This window comes from Acinonyx jubatus, chromosome A2 (assembly GCF_027475565.1).
Source record: "Acinonyx jubatus isolate Ajub_Pintada_27869175 chromosome A2, VMU_Ajub_asm_v1.0, whole genome shotgun sequence".
Classification (NCBI taxonomy): Eukaryota; Metazoa; Chordata; class Mammalia; order Carnivora; family Felidae; genus Acinonyx; species Acinonyx jubatus.
Window position 1 is genome coordinate 161,334,310 of NC_069383.1, and position 22,154 is coordinate 161,356,463.

The 22,154-nt window shown below is 57.7% G+C and overlaps 1 protein-coding gene across 5 annotated transcripts in view; it reads left to right on the forward strand.

The window, feature by feature from the left end:
- The window catches only part of RFX2 (regulatory factor X2), a 91,535-nt gene extending 77,716 nt beyond the window's left edge, over positions 1-13,819 (forward strand). For 3 of the 5 annotated variants that reach the window (XM_053220024.1, XM_053220025.1, XM_053220026.1), the window contains 11 exons: positions 1,100-1,219; positions 3,930-4,045; positions 4,951-5,069; positions 5,703-5,815; positions 6,227-6,381; positions 7,651-7,748; positions 8,583-8,732; positions 9,362-9,570; positions 9,992-10,175; positions 11,640-11,682; positions 12,222-13,819. In XM_053220024.1, the coding sequence (XP_053075999.1) occupies positions 1,100-1,219; positions 3,930-4,045; positions 4,951-5,069; positions 5,703-5,815; positions 6,227-6,381; positions 7,651-7,748; positions 8,583-8,732; positions 9,362-9,570; positions 9,992-10,175; positions 11,640-11,682; positions 12,222-12,334 (1,420 nt within the window). In that variant the 3' untranslated portion in view covers positions 12,335-13,819. The remainder of the gene's footprint in view (positions 1-1,099; positions 1,220-3,929; positions 4,046-4,950; positions 5,070-5,702; positions 5,816-6,226; positions 6,382-7,650; positions 7,749-8,582; positions 8,733-9,361; positions 9,571-9,991; positions 10,176-11,639; positions 11,683-12,221) is intronic. The other 2 variants (XM_053220023.1, XM_053220027.1) reach the window with 1 other exon arrangement.
- Positions 13,820-22,154: the final 8,335 nt, after the last annotated feature.

The window sequence follows — 22,154 nt, forward strand, 5'->3', positions numbered from 1 at the left end:
GCCTGGACCCATCCCCCAGGGCCTGCCCTTGGCCTGCGGCAGCCAGGGACCGTCATGTGCCATAAACTTTTCCCAGGCACGAGTCCAACCCTCCCCCCACTAGAAAACAAAAAGTGGGTGGCCCAGGGCACACAGAAGGCTGGTTCCTGCATGGCCGCTGTCTGTGAAGTCATTCATGGGGTCGGGGTCATGCGTACACCCTCCGAAGCTGGTGTCTGGCCAAGAGAAGGTTCTCGGCCATCCTCTGATCCATAACAGAACATCCTTACGCAACATCGCTGGACGGAGGAGGGTAGGAAGGGGGAGAAGGAGAGCGAGCCCCTGGTCTCTGGGGACACAGCCTCCACTGTCTTTGGGTCCTCTCCAGAAGGCTCGTGCCCGGCCTCCACCGTCAGAGCGTCCCGGATGCTTGGCCTCGGGCCAGGACCGGGGCTTTTCTCCCCACTGCTTTCCCTCCCCTGCCACCAGCTAAGCTCTTACCTCTTCTAGAAAGGACCCGCGCTCCTCCCGCTTGTCCCCGTTGCCAGACACCTGTCTGTCCTTTGGTGCTTCTCTCCTACGGAGCCCCTCTGACCTGTCTTCTTAACCAAAATGTCTAAAGCCCTTGGGTCATCCTGTCTCCCATAATAAGCTATGACAGTGTTTCCCACAAAGGTGCCATTTTTCAAATCATGTTGTTAGATGACGTGGGGCGAGTATGGGGGTGATGATGACGGTGGTGGTGGGGATGATGGGGATGATGGGGGTGACGGTGATAATGAAGGCGGTGTCGATGATGTTGATAATGATGGTGGTGACGGTGGTGACGGTGAGGATGGTCGGGAGGCCATGCTGGGTCACACAACGCCAGACTGCATTTCCCATTGCGAGACTTCTCAGAGCTACTATGATGCTTAAGTGCAAGAAGGCAATCTCCAAGAGAGGGGCGAGTATAGAATTTCCTAAACCCCTCGGATTGTGGAATAGCCTGTGAACATTTCCCATATGGTCCAGGGGACACTGAACCCCAGAACCCGAAACAAAGGGCCAAGACCCGGCACCTGTCTTGTCGTTCAGGACATCTGCAAAGAGAGCTGACCCTGAGATGCTTGGTTTCTAGGGGCAACTCCAAGTATCATTACTACGGGATCCGTCTAAAGCCGGACTCGCCCCTGAACCGGCTGCAGGAGGACACCCAGTACATGGCCATGCGGCAGCAGCCCCTACACCAAAAGCCCAGGTGAGTGACCTGGCCCAAAGCCGGCCCGCGGGCCGACTTCCCTGCCCGAGGTGGGGGTCAGGTCTGAGCTTCGCTTGGGAGAACATACAGAGAAGTGTTTCTCAAACGTTAAATATACAGGCCGGGGTGGGGGTGGCTCTCCAAACTATGATGGAAAAAATAAATTCACATTAGCCTCTGGTTCCAGTGTCCTGGGAGAGCCAAGGCACAGGAGGCCGCAGTCGCAACCTCGTCCGGCTAACAGCCTTCGGCCTTTCTCCTTTAAAAAAAAAAAAGATAGATGTTATTTTTTAGAACAGTTTTAGGTTCACAGCAAACTTGGGCAGAAAGTACAATGCTCCCTGTCCTCCCGCGCACGCCCCCCCCCCCATCAACATGGCACCAGAGCTGTGCGTGGGCACCTCGTTACCACCTAAGTCCATGCTCCACGCTCGGGTTCTCTCTTGGGGCTCCATTCAAAGGGGTTAGGACGGGGGCGCCTGGGTGGCTCCGTCGGTTAAGCGTCCGACTTCGGCTCAGGTCACGATCTCCCGGTTTGTGAATTCAAGCCCCGCATCAGGCTCTGTGCGGACAGCTCGGAGCCTGGAGCCTGCTTCCGATTCTGTGTCTCCCTCTCTCTCTGCTCCTTCCCCGCTTGCGCTCTGTCTCTCTCAAAAATAAAACACAAACAAACACACAAACAAAAACAAATGGGTTTGGACGCAAGTGTACCCAGCATCACAAGGTAGTTTCACAGCCCTCGCAATCCCCTGTGCCCCACCTCCTCACCCCTCCCTCCCCTCAACCTCTGGCAGCCACCGAGGTTGCCATAGTTTGGCCTTTTCCAGAAGATCACAGAGCTGAAGTCATAGATCTTTAATTTTCAACAATAGGGGAAAAAGAGAATGTTGAAAAGAACCCAAGAAGCCTGGAGAAAGAAGCTTATATACTTAAATGGCTGCCTCTTCCTGACATTTTGATCCAATGGCTAGAAAGGCCCGGTCATTTTCTGGAATGTTCTCTACCCATCACATACCTGCTCATCTTTTAAGGCAGGGGTGAGCACACTTTGCTGTAAAGGGCCGGAGAGCATCTCTCTTAGGCTTTGCAGGCCAGACACTCTGCTGACCGTTCAGCTCTGCCGTCGTAGAATGAAAGCCACCACGTGATCCCTAGACAAGCGGGCATCATGGCTGTGTGCCAGTAAAACTTTATTCGCAGGCACCTCTTTCTGCCCACAGGTCCTGGGCTCTAATAAAATCACCTTGTTTACACCCCCTCCCCCCCCCAAAAAAAAAACTTTATTCACAAAACAAGGAGCACAATTGGCTCTCCACAGCTGTGATCTGCAGACCCCTGGTTCAGGGCCCCACTCGAGTGTCACCTCCCTGGCAGCCTCGCAGTCACCTCTCCTTCCCTGCTTCCCTCTGCCCCTGGCTCCTCTCCGCAGAATCCAGACTGCTCCGGGGCAGGGACCGTGCCCCACTCACCTCCGCGTGGCATCATCATACCTTGGCCAAGCCGTATGTGGCTAAAAGCCGATTTTAGCTGCTCTAAGGCCATCCCAGTGACTCCAAACCATATGTTCAATCGTGGGAGCCGGAGGCCATGGAAGAGAATCTCTAGAACGTTCTCCGGGAGCCAACAGGTGGAAGAGTGGACCCAGCAGTCCTTCCTGTACCTGTCTGGGCACAGTGTGGCCTCTGTAGCTTCTTCTTGTTGTTTGGTCCGGGCCCTGCAGACACCTGTGACTCATGATGCCAGGCGGCGTGTTATCTTAGGACCACCCCTGCACCTAGTGCCGTTGACTCTTGGAACCGCCACGCATCCGGGAGGCATTTCTCCGTCCTCACGGGAAGCCCAGCCCCACTCTCCACAAGGAGAGGAGCCCCCTGCTGGAGCTGGACACCACCCCCCCCCCCCCCCCCCGCTCTTGCCGCCACACGCTGTCACCGCCCCCACAGCGTCCTGCTGGGCTCAAGGGACACGGGGCCCCGGGGAGCGCAGTTCGCTGCCGGGACGGGCTGGTCATGCGTTCTGGCTCGAGGCGAAATGAAAGTCCCGGAATTTCCTTTGAGACTATGTAATAGTCAGATACTTGTGACTCTGTAGAAAGAAATTCACTTATCTTCTAAGAGAGAAGTATTAGGGGGGAAAACACACACACACACACACACACACACACAACCTGAGGACTCATCAGCAGATGAATGGATAAGCAGATGTGCCCTCCAGACCCTGGAATGTCATTCAGCACTAAAAAAGAAGGACCTCCTAACACCTGCTACAACGTGGATGGACCATGAGGACATTATGTTCAGTGAAATAAGCCAGACACAAAAGGACAGATACTGGAGGGTTCCACGCACAGGGGGTCCCTAGAGGAGTCCCATCCACAGAGACAGAGGGTAGATGGTGGGAGCCAAGGGGGGGGGCGGGGGGGTGGGGGGCAGTCAGTGCTTCATGGGGACAGAGTCTCGGTTTGGGGAGATGGGAAGTTCTGGAGACAGTGGGGGCGGCTGCACGACAGCGTGACTGTGCCTGAGGCCGCTGAGCTGTGTGCTTGGAGACGGTGAAGGTGGTACGTTTTACGCTGTGTGTATTTTAGCAGGAGGCTTTTAAAATTACACAGACACACACCCCAAACTGAATCCTGCTCAGCTCTCTGCTCCCCGGGCCCCCGCGGGCAGTACTGCTGGGGCCTCACGGTGGCACTGTGTCCCCCGTCCAGGTACCGGCCGGCCCAGAAGACAGACAGCCTTGGGGACAGTGGCTCGCACGGCAGCCTGCACAGCACACCGGAGCAGGCCATGGCCGCCCAGAGCCAGCACCACCAGCAGTTCATCAGTGAGCCCCTCCCCCCCCCCCCCCCCCCCACCAGGCACAGGGCCTTCTGGAAGAGCTCCGGCTTCCTTGAGTTGCTCACGGGGTTCACCTACAGGGGGCTTTAGGCTGCTTTCTTGTATAATACCTTGTAAATTACACAGAGGTGTTCTATGGTGTCCCCAAGATTTCAGAATAATCAGCAGATGCCCCCCAAATTAACGTGCAAGGTGACCGTCGGGAAAATAAATACGTAACGTGAAATGCCCATCAGAAGGAAGGCCAGATTATTTTAAAACCTGTTGGCTCAGGACTTGGCCGCCCTCCTCAGTTCTCCCCCTTGCTGCCCCAGAGCCTTTAGAATGCTCGGGACTCCCTGAAACTGTCTCTCCCCTCCGGGGGCCCTGCCACCGGGCTGCCTGGCCCTCCCCTGGAAGACCCCCTTCCCCACTGGCGCCACCCCTGCCCCGGGGGAGCGTCTAACTCGCAGACTACACTGTGCGACAGGCCCGGGGCGGGGGGCTTGCTGAGGTCACTGCCCATAGGCTCACACGCTGAAGACAGCAGTGGCCTTCGACTATCTTCAGTGTATTTTTGGAGCCCAGGCAGGACCCTTCTGGGAAGTCACCAGGGACAGCCACGGCTGGCCCCCTCCCCGGATTCGCTGCCCTGGGTGCACGCTGGGGTGATGGGAGCGCTCGCTGAGTGCCGGGCCCCGGGCTGGGCGCCCACCTGTGTCAGCGTATTTGCTGTCGCCGAGAGAGGACAGTCCTGTCCCATTCTGTCCCTGAGAAAACCAAGGCTTAAACGTCGTGAGACCCGGGGCTGTGGAGCCGTCACTGGCACGCCGGCTGGCACTGGCAGGCGTCCTAGCGACTCCCGCGTGTGGACCTCCTGCAGCTCCGTGAACCCCCGCTTTCCTCCCCCAGATGTCTCTCACGTCTTCCCGGAGTTCCCCGCGCCTGACCTGGGCAGCGTCCTGCTGCAGGAGAGCATCACGCTGCACGACGTCAAGGCCCTGCAGCTGGTCTACCGGCGGCACTGCGAGGTGACCGTTCCCCCCCCCCCCCCCCCCCCCGGCACCGGAGACAGACGGCCTGGGCCGCGGGGGGACTCCCTAGAATGTGGGCGGAGAGCAGGGCGTGCCTCCCCCAGGTGAGGCGCTCAGCCTCACACGCCAGGACCGCCCAACTCTCACGTCACCAGGTGTCTCTGGGTGACCCGGAGGAGACAGGAGTGCCCCCCCCCCCGCCTCCTTTGGTTGAGAAGTAGATAGGATTTCCACTCTCTCTTTTTTTTCTTTTTAATATTCATTATGAGAGAGAGAACAAAAAAAAAACCCAAAAGATGGAGCAGGGGACGGGCAGAGGGAGAGAGAATCCCAAGCAGGCTCCACGCTGTCAGCGCAGAGCCCGATGCAGAGCTTGATCCCCTGAACCGTGAGATCACGACCTGAGCTGAAATGAAGAGTCGGACAGTGAAGCGACTGAGCCGCCCAGGGGCCCCAGAATCTCCAGTCCCTGAACCGTGGCCCATCCGTTCACTCTGTCCCTTCTTGGGGTCTCTCTCTGCATTTCAAGGGACCCCACTGCGGCTGCTATCACGCCCGCCCGCCCCGACAACAGTGCCAGGCGCGCTTTCCAATGCACAGCTGTGTCTGACCAGCCGTGTTTATTCGCAGGCAACCTTGGATGTCGTGGTGCACCTGCAGTTTCACTACATGGAGAAGCTGTGGCTTTCCTTCTGGAACTCCAAAGCGCCCTCGGGTGACGGCCCCGCCCCTCTCCCTGCCAGGTAACTCACCGCCCCTGCCCCTGCCCCTGCCCCCGCCGAGACTGGCCGCTCATTTCCCAGGACCCCAGGCTTAACCTGCAGGCTGCGCCCCACCCCCCCCCACACACACTGTGACCCAGGGACCAACGTGTCACCTTTCCGGGAACTGGTGCTCAGGGCCCCCTTCTGGGTGTGTATGCTTTTCACACCCTGACCGTGGCCTGTGGCTGGTGTTGCCCCTCCGTCAGTTCAGCAGGAGGGACCGTAGGGGACCCCGAGAGTCCCAAATAGAGGACGTGTCATCGCCTGGCCACAGGCAGGGGAGGGGCGGCGCGGGCCCGCCGGGGACTCAGACGCGGGGCTCGGTGCGGGCCTGTGGCCCTCCTGCCACCCCACAGGCCGCGGCTCACCCCATCTCCCCCTTCCCCACAGCGATGGAGAGCCCGAAGGTGCCGTCCTCCCGAAGGACAAGCTGGTGTCTCTGTGCAAGTGTGAGCCCATCCTCAAGTGGATGAGAAACTGCGACCACATCCTGTATCAGGCCCTGGTGGAGATCCTCATCCCCGACGTGCTGCGGCCGGTGCCCAGTAAGCTGCTCGCAGGCGGCCGCTCTCCCCCGTTGGCCCCCTGTGCTTTCCCTGTCCCCCAGAACGAGGCCCAGGGGAGGGCCAGCTCGTGGCTCCGTGAGGCCCGCCACCCTCGGGCCACCGCCTGTCTGGGGCTTTGGAGGGTGCGTGTGAGGCTGAGGTGTGCTCAGTGCTGGGGGGGGGGGGGCGGGGGGGGGCGCCCAGGTGACACTCCAGCTGGGAGGAGATCCCCAGAGGGTGGGGCTGAGGTCACAGGACAGACCTACCCCCGTCTGCAGGTTTGCTAAAACCCCACTGGGGCTGGCGACCTTCCCGGGGCCCCTGCCCGGATGCCTCCAGGATGCAGGTCGGGGGTCCCGGGCCCCTACAGGCTCTCCCTCTGGGCCTCCTGAGGCCAGAAGGAGGAGGAAGCTGGGCCCTGAGGCCTCGCTCTTAATGAGCGACTGCAGGGGGCGCCAGGGGTTACTCCGGGGCGGGCGGGGACCTGTCAATGCCTGTGCCTCTCGCCTCTGGGCCCAGCCGAAGCTTTGCTCCTTCTCTGTGGGCCGGGCTGCTTCTCTCGTGCCAGAAACTGGGAAACGGCAAAACCACCACGTTTCTCCTCTGGGCTCAGCCTGCCCAAAAACTGCTCGTTGTAGCGTGCAGTTAGAGCCTCCGTATGAAGGTTGGGGTCGGGGTAGATTTCCTTTTACGTTTTTGTAGGGTCTTCTGTTAACAGCCTTAGTGGTTTTGTATCGCCAGCCATCTCTCGATGCACTCGGAAGCCAGTAGAATATACGCACTGGGTGTGTCTGAGGGCTTCCCCTCAGCACTGTGTGGACCGTTCCGTCATCGGGGCTGTCCTGGGCACTGTGGGGGGCTGGGCCTGGCCCCCACCCACTCGGTGCCCGGAGCTCCCCCAGGTGCACCGACCACAGAGGTCTGCACACACATCCGCCAGTGTCCCCTGGGGGCAGAGTCACCCTCAGTGAGAGCCACTGGCACAGACGGGCAGGTGAACAGAGCTGAAGGCCCTGGGCGGCCCTCATCCTTACCCAGCGCCCCCCCTGCACCGCGCGCCCCGCCCTCTGCCTGGCCCCTCGTCCGTCCACGTGAGCCCGCCGCCTCTTTTCCTGCACCGCTTGCTCTTCCGGGTTCTCTGCGTGTGTGTGTGTGTGTGTGTGTGTGTGTGTGTGTGTGCGCGTGCGTGCGTGCGTGTGTCTCTTGCACTGATGCTGCTCCTGATGGGCGAGACTGCCTTTCTCACGGTGTCTCGGCTTTATCTCCCAGGCACCTTGACGCAGGCCATCCGTAATTTTGCCAAGAGCTTGGAAGGCTGGTTGACGAATGCCATGAGAGACTTCCCACAGCAGGCCATCCAGACCAAGGTAGCCGCTCCGCTGCGAAGGGAGCAGCTGGGAGGGGCCCCTGTCCTCTGCCCCGGGGAAAGCAGGCGGCTCCTGTGCCTCCTGGACCCCTAGTCCTCCCAGGAAGCCCCGAGGCTGCTGGCGAGGAGGGCCGGCACTAGCAGGGAGGGGCACGACGGAAGGTGTCATTTGCTCTGAGGCACTTGGGTCAATTCAGAACAGGTAGAATGATTCCATGTCCGTCATAGGGGGGAGGGTTTAATCTCCCTGCTGCCAGCCTCACTGCGACGGTCTTGGCCACGAATCAGAACCTGAAATGAGCCCACTTGGCCTCCATGCACAGAGGACAGTGATTGCCGGATGCTCTCACAAGCGTCCCTTAGAGACCTGCAGACCGGTGAGGCCAGGTTCCCAGCATCTGGCCTCCCTGACCACCTTCGGGAACTCTCTGTTAGACCAGTGACTCTCAGACTTAGGGTGCCTAGGAGTAGCCAAGGTAGCGGTTACAGTCACAGATTCCCAGGCCCCGCCCCCACAAAGCCTGATCCCGTGGCACCCAGGAATCTGTATTTCCCCTGGCCACTCCTGAGAGCCAGAGGCTTCTGGGGGGATAAGCATACCGTCGTGAATGCTACCTCCCCGATACTGCGGCATCTGCTGTAGATGCCAAGGTGCCTTGGGGAGGTTTGTGTCCTTCATTTATTCTCACTCTTCAGGTCCTTGAGACTGTCTGAAGCTGGGGGGGCGGGGAGGGGGCTCTTCCCTGCTCCCTCCCCCTGCGCTGTCCCTGAGCCCAGCACCCGCCCAGGAGAAGAGAGAGCAGCCGCCCGGGCTCACTGGTCTTCGTCGCCACAGGTGGGCGTGGTCAGTGCCTTCGCACAGACTCTTCGCAGATACACGTCTCTCAACCACCTCGCTCAGGCAGCCCGGGCCGTGCTCCAGAACACTTCCCAGATCAACCAGATGCTCAGTGACCTCAACCGCGTGGACTTTGCCAACGTGCAGGTGACTCTCCCGTGCGATCCCCCCCCCCCACCCCCCGTGGCCTGGGTTGGGGCACGAAGACCGGGCCGCAGATCGGCGACGCCGTGCGTGGACCCCCCCCCCCCCCCCACCCGCCCTAGCCTTCCAGCCTCGAGACAGATGCAGAAAACCACAAGATTCCACCCACAGCAAAACCGGCATGCGTGAGAACAGGTTCAGGGTGGAGGCCCCCCCGCAGCCCTGATCCTGCAGGCCCCCCAGCATCCGGGCGCGTGGACCCACACCTCCGTTCACGCTCTTTAAGAATCTGCCTCCCATTGCCATTTTCGTCGCTGTCTCCTCCGGGCTCAGGCTGTGCGCGAGGGGCTCCTGCCGCGAGGCCGCTCACACCGAGTGCGTCCACTAAATACACAAGACACACGTCTGGGAAAGTGACCACTTGGAAGTAAAACGCCACAAAGACCCGGTGTGTCCTCTGAGCCTCGGACCCGCGAAGCGCGGATTTAAGCGCTCAGAAGCCCGGGGGGTTCCCTCTCTGGGTGTTGTCTGTCCGTCTGCCTCCGCCCCCGCGCTGGGCGGCAGCAGGGAAAGGCCCGGAGCTGGCCGTGGGGGGCTGTCCTGACCCGCCGCCCGCGCCCCGCGCCCCGCAGGAGCAGGCCTCGTGGGTGTGCCAGTGCGAGGAGAGCGTGGTGCAGCGGCTGGAGCAGGACTTCAAGCTGACCCTGCAGCAGCAGAGCTCCCTGGACCAGTGGGCGGCCTGGCTGGACGGCGTCGTGAGCCAGGTCCTGAAGCAGCACGCCGGCAGCCCCAGCTTCCCCAAGGCCGCCCGGCAGTTCCTCCTGAAGTGGTCCTTTTACAGGTGAGTCCGGCTTCACTTCCGCCACAGCCACAACTCGGGCCGGCGGCGCTGGGGGCCCCGGGGCCGGAGCTGCCTGCTCGGCGCCCGCCGCGGCGACCCTGGACCCCGGACGGCGAGCTGACAGCTTCCGAGGGGAGCGGAGCGAGCGGCCTGTGACCTTCCTTTCGGGACCCGTGCCCCGCCCCCGTGGTTGACCGGAGGCCGTGGGGAGAAGGGGGCGGGCGCAACGTCAGCAGCTCGTCAGCAGCTCGCGGGTGGGGGGAAGGGAGCCTGGGGGGAAGGTCCCCGCCAGGGACCCAGAACGCGAGCTCGCTCGGGCACTCGGGGCCGGCCTGGGCGGCTGGCAGGCCCCTCGCGGGTCCGCGGGGCCCCCGGGAGGCCTGGCTCCACTGCCTGGCCGCGACTCCCTGCTCCCCGGAAGGTTCCCAGCCCCCGTCCGCCCATCCCCCAGCTCCATGGTGATCCGCGACCTGACGCTGCGCAGCGCAGCCAGCTTTGGCTCCTTCCACCTGATCCGCCTGCTCTATGACGAGTACATGTTCTACCTGGTGGAGCACCGCGTGGCAGAGGCGACTGGAGAGACACCGATCGCCGTGATGGGAGAGGTGAGGGCCCCCTCCCCCCCGGCCTCGGGACCGCGGGGCGGCGGGCGCCCCAACAGAACACGCCTGCAGGAGGCCCGCAGGTGGGAAAGAGCGCCCGGGCTGGACCCGACAGACCTGGGTTCAGACCTGGCTCCAGAGTCCCCGCCTCCGAATCGAGACCTCGAACATCCACCCCACCCCCCCACCCCCCCGTGGCGTTTACTGTAAACGACGTTTACAATTTACCATTCTAGCCATTTTTTTAAGTTTATTTATTTATTTTGAGAGAGAGAGCACGTGCAAACAGGGGAGGGGCAGAGAGAGAGGGGGAGAGAGAGCATCTCAAGCAGGCTTTGCGCCACGAGCGCAAAGCACCACGTGGGGCTTGAACCCACGAACTGTGAGATCATGATGTGAGCCGTGCAGGTGCCCCTGCCATCCCAGCCATTTTTAAGCGAACGCTTCAGTGGCATTTAGTACATTAAGACTTGTGCAGGGGCGCCTGGGTGGCTCAGTCGGTTAAGCATCCGACTTCGGCTCAGGTCACGATCTCGCGGTCCGTGAGTTCGAGCCCCGCGTCGGGCTCTGGGCTGGTGGCTCAGAGCCTGGAGCCTGCTTCCGATTCTGTGTCTCCCTCTCTCTCTGCCCCTCCCCCGTTCATGCTCTGTCTCTCTCTGTCTCAAAAATAAATAAAAAACATTAAAAAAAAATAAAAAAAAAAAAAGACTTGTGCAAACAGCACTCCTATGTGATTCCAGAAAGCTCCATCACCCCAAAGGCAAACCCCGTCCTTGGCAGCAGTCTCTCTCCCCCCGTCCCTCTCCCCAGACGCTGGCAGCCACCGCCCCGCTTTCTGCCGGGATTTGCCCGTCGTGGACACTTGACTCGCACAGACTCACACGTGATGTGGCCTTTTGTGTCGGGCATCTGTCACTCGACATAATCTTTCCATGTCGTAGCGGGTGTCCTTGCCTCACTGCTTCTGTGGCCAAACAGCATCCACCGCGTCGCTGTTCCACACTGTGCGTCACCTGTCCCCGCACCGGCGAACATACGGCTCGTTTACACTTTTGGGCTGCTGTGAACCCTGGGGGCACCTTCTGGTCGGAATCCCTGTTTTTGCCTCATTCGGGCACACTCCTGGGAGTGGAATGGTGTGTCACATGGGGTTGTTCTGAGGGACATATGAGGTGACGCTTACAGAGCTCTTAACACATAGTAAGCCTGTTACCACTCAGAGGCCACAGTCCCTGTCCCCTTGGTGGCCTGAGCAGTCAGCACCCCCTCAGCTCTCCAGCGGCTGCCAGGCAAGGCCCAGAAGGTGCCAGAGGGGACACACCCAGCCTCAGTGCCTCCTCTCGCGTGGGGACCGCTACCATTTCTAAGCGAAGGCCTGTTTGAACTGTGGATAGGGGACGGTGGCTGACATTCACCGGGACCAGGCCCCTCTGCGAGGCCCCTGACCCCCGGGCTTCTCTCTTTCAGTTCAATGATCTCGCCTCCCTGTCGCTGACACTGCTCGATAAAGGTGGGTGTGTCCCTGGGTTTTCTGTGTGGCTCTCCCGGGGGTTCCTCCTCCCACTCCTGTGCTAGTGGAAATCGAGGCAGCTCCCGGGGTGGGCTGGGGACCTTTAGGAGCTGCCTCCAGACAGGCCAGGATGGGCCAAGGCTCCAAGGAGCAGCCCTGCACCTCCCCCTCGGGTGGGCGCCTCGGGGCGATGTCTAATTCCGCTCCCCAAGCACCTCCACCCCGGGCCCAGGAGCAGGGCCACAGCCCCGGGCCTCCGGCATCCACTTCTCCCCACCCCAACCCATTCCCTGCCCCACGGGGCGGGGGCACCAGTGCCAAGGGGGACCCTGCCAGAAATGTGACCGGGCAATTGGACCCTGGTCAAGGGAGGTCTCCGGTCACAAGGCCTCCTGGGGCACTGCGGCGGGGGGGGGGGGGGCGGCGGGCGGCGGAGACCCTGGCCTGGCCATGCCTGTGCACCTCTCAGAACGTGCTTCTCTCTCCCTCCCTGCCGCACCCCCTGCCCGCACCCCTCATCCCCAATGCTAACCCTGCAGATGACCTCGGCGAGGACCGCAGCGGCGAGGCTGACCCGGACGCCCACAGCCTGGGTGAGCCGCTGGTGAAGCGGGAACGTGGTGACCCAAACCACTCCCTGCAGGGCATCTAGCTGGACGGTGCCTTCCCCGGGCTCCGGACCGGGCCCCTCGAGCTCTGCCGCAGCAGTGCCTCTTAGGTGACGTGACCTGACTCGCGAGGCACTGGTGCACCCTCACAGGACACGCTATTCCTCAAGAAAACCATTGGTAAACACGGCAGAAGGTGACATCGGGCTCCCGAGCGCCCAAGCTGCTCTCCTGGTGCCTCCTGGGTCATCTTCTTCCGAACGTTCTCGCTCTCTCCTCTGCTGGGCTGTGAACTTCAGTCTGAGTCTACGCACCCCCACCTAAGGGCCAGACGGGTCGGCGCCCCCACACTGGGCTCCTTCGCTGTTCCGCTGGTCCCAGTTTCCACCCTTGTGTCTTAAAACTCAGATCCCAGGAGGGACGGGATGTTCTGCAGCTGGTGGGCAGTGCTGGGCTGACCGGTGCCCACGGGGCCCCCTGGCCTGGTGCCCTGTGGTGGGAAGGGGCCATCTCAGCGCCGTGCCCGAGGCCTCCTGCCCTGCCCGCTGTGCCGAGGTGCAGAGGCCGGCCCGCCGGAGCCCCACGCGCAGACGCCAAAGGTCTCCGGAAGCCGCTGCCGATTGCCGAGTCCCTGGACCACGCACAGCCCACAGCCCCACGTGCCTCAAAGAACATGTCGCGGAAGTGGCCTGCTCATGCCGAGATACAGTGGTGTCTTTAAGAATCAAAACCATTAAGTTTTATCAGCAACTAGAAGGATTTGGGTTCTGTCCGAGTTCGTGGCCAACATCAGGCCAAACTGCTGGGTCTGGAATGAGTTTTTCCGAGGGGGCTGGGTGGTCGGTGTTTCAGTGGCACTTTGAGAGGGCAGCCATCGGGCCACGTCTGCCTGGCTCCCACTCCACAGAATCTTCTGGAACGCCTGCCTTTGAACTAGCAATCCTGGAGCACTTTGACCCCGGGCAAGTCCCATCTTGAACTGCTCAAAGTTGAAACTCTTCTTTGAGTTAAATGAATCCCGAGGACTGGCACAGCCTCGAACTTCGAACACTCCGGATCTGCATCCGTCATAACACGTTGCACTTGGTTAGTTCCGTGCGAGAGTTCTGCCCCCAAACCAGCTGCAAAGAAGAAAGACAAACCTCTGGCCTAAGAAGCGACATCTTATGAAATGCAATAGTTTCTCCTTTTGGAAATATGTTTATATCAATAGTTTTGTGCTCAACGCGTTATTAGAACGTTTCTTATGAACATGTATATTGCAGTATATTCAGTCCCCGATGTTTTTTCTCATTCACACAGAAGGTACCGATGTAAACTCACGTGGCCTTTAAAAACCTTCCTTCCTCAGCCCACTCCAGGTGTGCGGAGAGGTGTGGAGGGAAGGACGAGAAAGACAGGCGCTTACTTTAGAAGCCAGAAGTCCATGATAATCACAATGTTTGCCTGCTTTTACAGATGGAACCAGACAGAAAGAATGTCTTTAAAATATATATCTCCTCTCCTGGGAGACATTTAAGCTCACAGTTGACGGACTGGGATGGCCTGCCTTTTCTTCCACATGCGCTAAGCAGTACAAACGGGGTTTCTGCCTCACGCTCCCGCCTTTGCAGGTTCCACGAGGGACGGTAGAAACGACGGTAAAGACACGAGCCTTCCAAGCCCGTTCTTGTTTCGCGCTGCAGTGAACACACTGAGTGTACCCACTCCAGGGACCACGATCCACACCCCAGCCCCTCCTACACACACACACACACACACACACACACGCACACGCGGTAGTCCTGAAGGATGCGGCCCTCCCTCCAAGCCAGTCCCCTGCCTTAGACTGCCAGCCCGGCCGGGCTCATCCCAGGCGAGGCTCAGAGGAGAAGCAGTGGCCTCTGGCACCTTCTTCTTGGCTCTCTGGGGAGTGTTCCGGAAGGAGCAGGTTCCCTGAGCTTCATTTAGCAGGGCCAGCCCTGGGCCAAAGATAGCAAGAAAAGAATTCTCGGCCCAGGATGATGCAGACTGTTTGTAGGCAGACTCATTCAGACTCATTCAGATCCTGCTCCAGCCACTGACGAAACCCGCCAGCTGTCCTCAGGGCTTGTCGCGTAGAGTGGTGGGGCCGAACTTGGGGACCCCTAAGAATCACTGCAGGAACTTACTCTAAGGTGGCCAATTCTTGGGCCCCAGCCACAGCGGAGCTGCCTGGGGCCGGGGGGGGGGGGGTTGCTGTGGGGGGCCGGAAAGCAGCACTGTTTGGACCGCCCCTCTCGGGGGGCTCTGACGCAGGGGGTGGTAGGACTTGGAACAATCCTTGCAGAGGAGACCAACAGGCTCCGAAGCCGGATGGGAAGACGTTCCAGAAACACGGACTTGGCTCCTGGCCGGCCCCTAAAGTTGCCCCTCCGTGCCACGCCAGTGCCCCACGTGCCCCGGAGATGCTCAGCCCTGGCCCCAGCCCAGGCCCCTCTGTCCCTCTGCCCTGAAGCCCCTGGGTGACACTAAAATCGTCTACTACGTCCCGGGGCTGGGACCTCCACGGCCTGCAGGTGGCTTCGTGCTCTGCTGTCACCATCTTGAAATTCTCAATGATTTTTTGAACAAAGGGCCCACGCTTTCATTTTGCACTGGGCCCTGATGCAGATTTTGTGGCCAGCCTCGGGAAACTCCCAGGACGCAACCACACAGCCTCTGCTTCAGCTGGGCAGCCGGGGCCCGTCTCTGTCGCGACTCCCTGCCAGGCTCTGAGAGCCCAGCAGAGCCCAGACTCACCCCATCTCTCCAGCCTGAGACCCCCGAGCAGTGCCAGCCCCTGCACCGAGCAGGAGCCCACCCCACCCCCCACCGCCCTGCCTCCCCGTCTAGACCCAGGCCCAGTGCCCGGGTGGCAGGGTCCCTGGAGGAGGAGAGCCAGGCCCGGCTCTTGGGCCTGAGTGGCTGGTGACAGAGCGAGCACAGATAATGCCCCCATGACAGCTGCCTCGGGAGCCCAAGCGGAGATGAGCAGGGGAGACCGCTGAAGGTCCACAGGCTGTCGAGTCCCTGTGAAGGCCCACCGGGTAGGAAGCCAGGCACGGGGGGTGAACAACAAGGGGAACCTCATCTTACCAAGAGCCTCTGGGGGTTCTGAGTAATCACACTAGATGCTTCTGTCCGAGCTCCACTTTTTGACAGTAGGTGTTACCCACATTGTACACACCCGGGGAAATTTGAAGCTGCTGGCTGGAATGCAGGCATGATGGCTGCAGCATCCACAGACATTTGAGACCTCGAGGTGGACATCATATAATGAGGATGGCAAAGTAATGAGACAAAGGATCCTGGATCCCTGATGACCACGGAGCTGCATTATAATCCTGATGACCCCCAATCAGAGTTCGATAAGCCGGGGCGGTGGGGGGAGGGATGCAGGGCAACCCACAGATGTTCGTGCCTCTGGGAATTCTCTAGAAGCAAGAACTCCAAAACAAGACGTGAGGTACACCCCACACAGACCTACACATGCCCCCCAGCTGTGGGCACGCTAAGAAGGGAGAGATCCCTGGCTGACGGTGTCACCCCTCCCCCACTCTTCCTCCCACAGCTCTGGCTGGTGCCCACCCGCTCCTGGGTCCTCCAGAACCTTCCACACTGTGCCCTTGCACGCGCTGCGGACTTGCTCCCCAGCGCCGCCCCCCCCCCCCCCCACCGCTCAGAGGTTTGCGGGTGCTTCTCCCTCCACACAGCAAAGCAGGAGCTCAGCATCTGACCTCGCGGACCTCCTCCTCATGTCCGTACAGCACTGCCCCACCGTCCATCCCACTGTCCAGACCAGAAACCCAGGGCCACCTCCCACTCCCCAAAATGCCCACAACGCAGCCACTCTCTCCTTCCTCCTTGCCACTCCCCAACTCCTCCTGGCCGGAAAAGGCAGCACGACAGGGAAAATAGGACTAGGCTGTGCACGCGTGAGCGCCAACTCCTCCACGCTGGCTGTCCCTGGCTGTGCCCTCATCTCAATGACAACTGACCCTTGGACAACGTGGGGGTTGGGGCGCCAACCCTCCTTGCAGCCAGAAATCCACGCAGAACTTCTGACCCCTCGAAATCTTAACTAATAGCCTACTGTTGACTGGAGGCCTTACCAATAAACAGTCAACACGCGTTTTGTGTGTTGTATCATATACCGTGTCCGTAAAGCAAGCCGGAGAAAAGAAAATGTAGTGAAGGTGATCATGAGGAAGAGACACTCCGTCTACAGACCTGTCCTGCATTTACTGATGTAAAGCTGCATCTAAGTGGACCCGTGCAGCCCAAACCCACGTCGTTCAAGGGCCAACTTGAACTTATATTAGTTGCCCCCCCCCCCACCTCACGGCGTTTAAATAAGTGGACACTGAGAAAGAAAGTGCCGGAGTAAACATTCAATTGTTTCTCAGCCTTGGCACTGTGCACACTTGGGACCAGATCTTTCTCACTGGTGGGGCATCCTGGGCTCTGTGGCATGTGGCACAGCACCCCTGGCCTCTCCCGCTCCATGCCAGGGCCACCTTCCCTCCCCGAGTTGTGACAACCACGGACGTCTCCAGACATCGCCCGGTGTCCCCTGAGGGTAGGATCGACCCCCCCCCCCCAGCTGAGGGCCACTGGGTGACAGCATGATCTTTATGGCCCGTTCTTGCATCTTTTGAACGTTTACGGCCACGTCACTGATCACTTGTCTTGCTCGCCCTCTGCCTCACACACACCCTTACCCACTCGATGCTCTGATTTGTTGCTCCTGGAGCTCAGCCCATGGCCTCATTTGGGGCTCTGAGCTTCACCGCACCTCCCCTCTAACCTCCATGCCTTCACACACACGCATCTGCCTCGGACGTATTTGACACCTCCTCCAGGAAGTCTTCCTGGAAGCTCTCCCGCTAGATTAGGATCCTGTATACCCCACATTTCCCATTAACACTGGGGAGTAGCTCTTGTCTGCCTCGTTCAATACTGCATTTTCCAAATCTAGCATAGGCTATACACATGCTCAGCAAACATTTAGCGAGTGAGTGAGTGAAGGAGGCTTCTGGGAGAAGGTGCTATTCATGGTAACCATGGGAAGGGAGGGGGAAAGAGGAGAGAAAACACGTGGAAGAACACTGAGGAGTGACCAAAGGAAAGAAAATGCAGGCACACCTTGTGCTCTGCGAGTGTTCCGCAAGACGAGCAAACGTTTCTAACACAGTTTAACTTGATAAACGAGCGATGTCTTGCAATAACGAGTAGTATGTGATGCCGAAAGTCACGTGATCACGACTGAGCCAATGGTTTCTCTCTCTCTCTCTCTCTCTATCTCTGTGGGATTGTGGGTGATCGTCTCCCACACTCGGATGCTCGGTGTGAGGCCGTGGCGTTGGGCAGAAATCAGTGGTTTTTCAGAACGTTGGAAGGTGCCCGCAAGTGGCCCTCGTGTGGTTTTGGTCCCTTCAAAGCACCCGTGGCCAGTCCTTTGCTCTTCCAGACAAGACTGAGCTTAGGGATGCTTTGCTTCCTTCTAGGCCAGGCTGCCTGCAGATAGAGACCCTTTCCTCTGCTGCCTTATTGCCAGCTACATTCAACACAGTCTGTGACAAGAGTTTAATACTGTACTGGAGCCCGCATCCATCAGTGGCAGTGAAAGTCGTCTTACACAACAACCCTCCTGTCCCTTGACCCCCCCACACCAGCCTCAAAGGTTTTCCAAGGTGCGTGCAGGCTAATTTATGTTTCTTTATTTTTTATTTTCTTTATTATTTTGTGTTATATTGCAGTACTGTAATCCTTTTTATATGAAGATTTGGGGCCTATGGAATGAATCATCTGAGTTTCCATGATTTCTTATGGGGAAATTTGCTTTGGTATACAAGCACTTTGGATTAAAGCACGTTCCTGGAACAAATTAATGCTCGCAAGCCAAGGTTGTACTGTAAATCCATTCAAGAGGCCACCACCAGAATTATTTTATATAATCAGAGATGAGCTTTAGGAAGATTTATTCTGGCACGGTGGATTGTACATAGACGGGAAGCAAGGACGCCAGCTAGGTGCCTGTTCGGATGGTACAAGCAAGGGGTGGGGACAGAATTGCAGTGTGGCAGTGGAGAGAGCGCCAGGGAGGGGAGTGGGCAGAAGCGAGAGGTCCTCACAGCAGACCAAGTGAGTTATGAAATCAAGCGGGAGGGTTATGACCAGGTTTGGTTTTTTTATAATGGAGCAGGATAAAAGCAGAAACCATGTGAAGGGCTGATGCAATCAAGACACACACACTTGGTAAAAACCTTGTTTCAGTATATTGTGTGTACATACAGAGACGGTATCAGGCTGCCATATAATGCCATGTAAAGTGTACAATGTATCAGATAAAGGAAATGTATCGCATATACGTATGTATCAAAGGCCACCAGTACTACCCAGTGATTCTCAACCTATTTTGAAGTCACGGGTCCCTCCTAAAACCCTCTGTGATAGACGTTTGTGGGGTTTTGCCAGCCAGCATCCATTCCACATCCCTTGGCAATAACACCCCGATTCCCTTTGGAGGAACAGCCTCTCTGCCATGGATTTAAATGCCACCTCTGTGTGCGCGCTGGAGAGAAAGGGCTTGGCTTATGTGGGGAGCAGTGAGGAGGCCAGAATGGCTTGGCGCAAGGTGAGGGGGCGGGAGGGAGACAAGGAGGAAAACCTGGAGGGCTTTCTAGACCCTAGCCGGGACTTAGGGGTTCATTCCAGGAGTGAGGACCCAGGACCGCACAATAGATTGACAGCCCCCCTCCTTCAGCTCTCAGACGTATGGCTTCCCACTGGATGCCTCCACTTGGACATCTCAAATGGCAGGTGGCATCTCAGACCAGCCGCTGGGCACCTAAAGGCATTGGCTCAATAAATGTTTGATGGAGGCATGAACTGGATAGCTGGGGAAAGCAGGAGGGGGGCAGGGACTAAGTGCCCTGCCATGCTGGACCCATCCAGCACTTTCTGTTGGGAGTCTGAATCGTGAGCTGAATGTAAGCCTGAAAGCAACAGAAGTCTGGGAATTCTCCTAGAGGTGCCCCTCCCATTCTGCTAAACTGTTCCGCTGCCAAGACCCACTGGAGTTACAGTTTCTTCTCTTCTCCTTTTGATCTTCTGAGCATCTTCAAAGCTTCCCAGCAAATCCTTCCTTTGCTTACATTTGCCATTAGTGTCTTCGCGGTTTGCAACCAGTCTCCAAAACGACACACCTTCGGTACCCACGAATTTCGCAGTCAGGTTCAGAAGGGATTCTCAGACCTCCCGGAAGTCCTTCCGGGATGGAGAGCCCCTCGGTCAGAGGTGGCGCATGCGCTGTGCTGAGAGCGTAATCCACAGAGCAGCAAGCTCGGTGCAACCAGAAGTGCTCCGCCTTTATTGGAGCAGCCGGCGCCTTCCTGACCTGGTTCGGGGAGATGCCCGACCCCAGCTGATGCATACACAGCCTTTGAGTCCCCTCAAGTTTAGCTACTTAGGAGCTGAATGGCTTCCCAATCCTCTGCCGCCCCCCAGTGGTCACTGTGTGACACGGCCTCTTTCTTTTCCCCTGGGGACACACAGAGCTCGGATTTTTGCCTAGAATGGAGGCAGTTTTATTTACTAAATTGCAACAATGCATGCTAGGAAAGACCACAACAGACTGAATGAGCGAGCTTCCTTCTTGCCCTCCTCTGCCTCCCCCCCTTCTCTTTCTCAAATATTCTCTGCTTATTTACATAGACTCAGTATCTCCCCACGAGATAGTAATTACAACGGGAAAAGTAGTAACCTGGCAGACGCTATCTAAACCAAGTGATCTCAATTATCATCACTAATGGTACAATTGACATCATGTGCCTCCTGATAGGGCGCTCTGAGATGGACACATCGCTCCTGCCAAAAAATTAGCAACCTGAGTTTAATCATGAGGAAAACATGAATCAAACCCAAAATTAAGGGGCATTCTTTCAAATAAGTGGGAGAACTCATTACCAGTGACATAGTCAAGAAAAAATAAGACCGAAGAACTGATCCAGACTGAAGGAGGCGAAGGAGAAATGACATCTAAGTGGGATCCCGGACTGGATCCTGGGACGGGGAAAACAATTATCAGCGATGAACAATCGAAATTTGGATAAGGTGTGTATGTTAATGAACAGTATTGAATCAATGTCAGTTTCTGAGTTTTGATGGTTGTACTGTGGCTGTGTAAGATGTTAATATCTGGGGAAACTTAGTGGAGACTGTACGAAATTCTTTGTGCTATTTTTGCCACTTTTTAAAGTCTGAATTTATCTTAATACTTGTTTAAAACTACAAGTAAAAAAAAAAATTCTTCCCAATTCCATACTATATTTAGCTGTTGCCGAATATAGGAGCAAGGGAAGCTGATGCACCCAGCTGGAGTCAGCTCCCCCCCACCGGCCCCCATCAGCATCAGCATCAGCCACACTGGATGTCCTGCTGTCAGGAACCCCACCTGTGGACTGAGGGAGGCCAGGCAAGGGTGCAGGCGGAGAAGGCAACCCAGGACGACGTCCCTTGCCCTCACCTGACTCTGAGCAAATTGAGGGTGGGAACTGCCGCTGATTAATATTAGGTCCTTGGTCTCAGCGTGGGGCTGGGCGCAGAGCAAATAGTTCACATGCCGGCTTCCTGCCCATGACAGGAAGATGAAACCCTAATCACAGCTGTGAAAACCCTTTCAGCGGAACCCGAAGTACAGAGGCCATTTACAACTCGGCTGCGGAGGAGGCAAGTGCACAGTTCTCAGGGCACAGCCAGGGCTCAGGGGGTCCTCAGACCTGTCTCCTGGTAAACCAAGGAGGAAGCAGGCAGCCGAGAAGCCAATCAGCACTTTAGGGCAAACCATTTGGATCCTTCCATTTCCCACTCCTGACCCTTGTATTAAAAACCTCCAAACTCGTTGCTGTGACCTACAGGGTCCTGACATCTAAGTGGGATCCCGGACTGGGGACACTGGGGACACTGATCCCGGACTGGGGACACTCCTGGCCACACTGAACTCCTCACTGCCCCTCCAGCTCCCCAAGCTGGCTACTGGCTCAGGACCATTGCACCCACTGTCCTCTCCAGAATGCTTCTCCTACAGATGTTTTTATTAAGCGTCACCTCTTCAGAGGGGACACTTTCCTGACCAGCCTATCTTAAGTATTCCCTTTTTCTGCCACTCTGTCACAATATGCTGGCTTATCTTCTTTGTAGCACTAGTCGCCATCTCCTGTTACTTTGTTCACCTATTTTAAGTCTCCCACAAAAGAATGCAAAGCTCCGTGAAGCCAGGGTCTGTCTTTTCCATCCTGGGCCCCAACATGCGGAGCAGTGCCCGATGCATAGTAGTGTGGTGGGTATATACTGCTGTATAACACCTGTCTCCCAGACTTAATGGCTTGTAGTAGCAGCCATCATTTCACGGACCTCTCGTGGTTTCTGTAAGGAGCAGGAAGGGCGAACTGGGAATTCTTCAGGGCTTTGCCATGTGGCTTGCGTGTTCTGGCTTCCTCACAGCATGGCGGCCTCAGGGCCGGTGCACTGTTTGCATAAAGACTGAAGGCTTTAAGAGCAACTGTTCCAGCAAAGCAGGTGAAAGTTGCATCCTCTGTCTCTGCTGTGACCAAGCTTCATAGAGTACGCGGTGTCATTTTCACTGTACCCAATTCGTCCACCGTTAACAAGTCCACCCCCATTCCAGGGAAAGGAACAGATACCTCACCTTTCAAGGGTCAAAGAGTTTGGGACCGTATTTCCCAACTAACACCAGGTAAGTTATAAACAAATATTTACTTAGTAAATAAGTATCAACCAAGTTGATCTGTTAGAGGGGACCACATAAAGAAAGCGAAAAACGGGCCTCAGGGGCAAATGTTG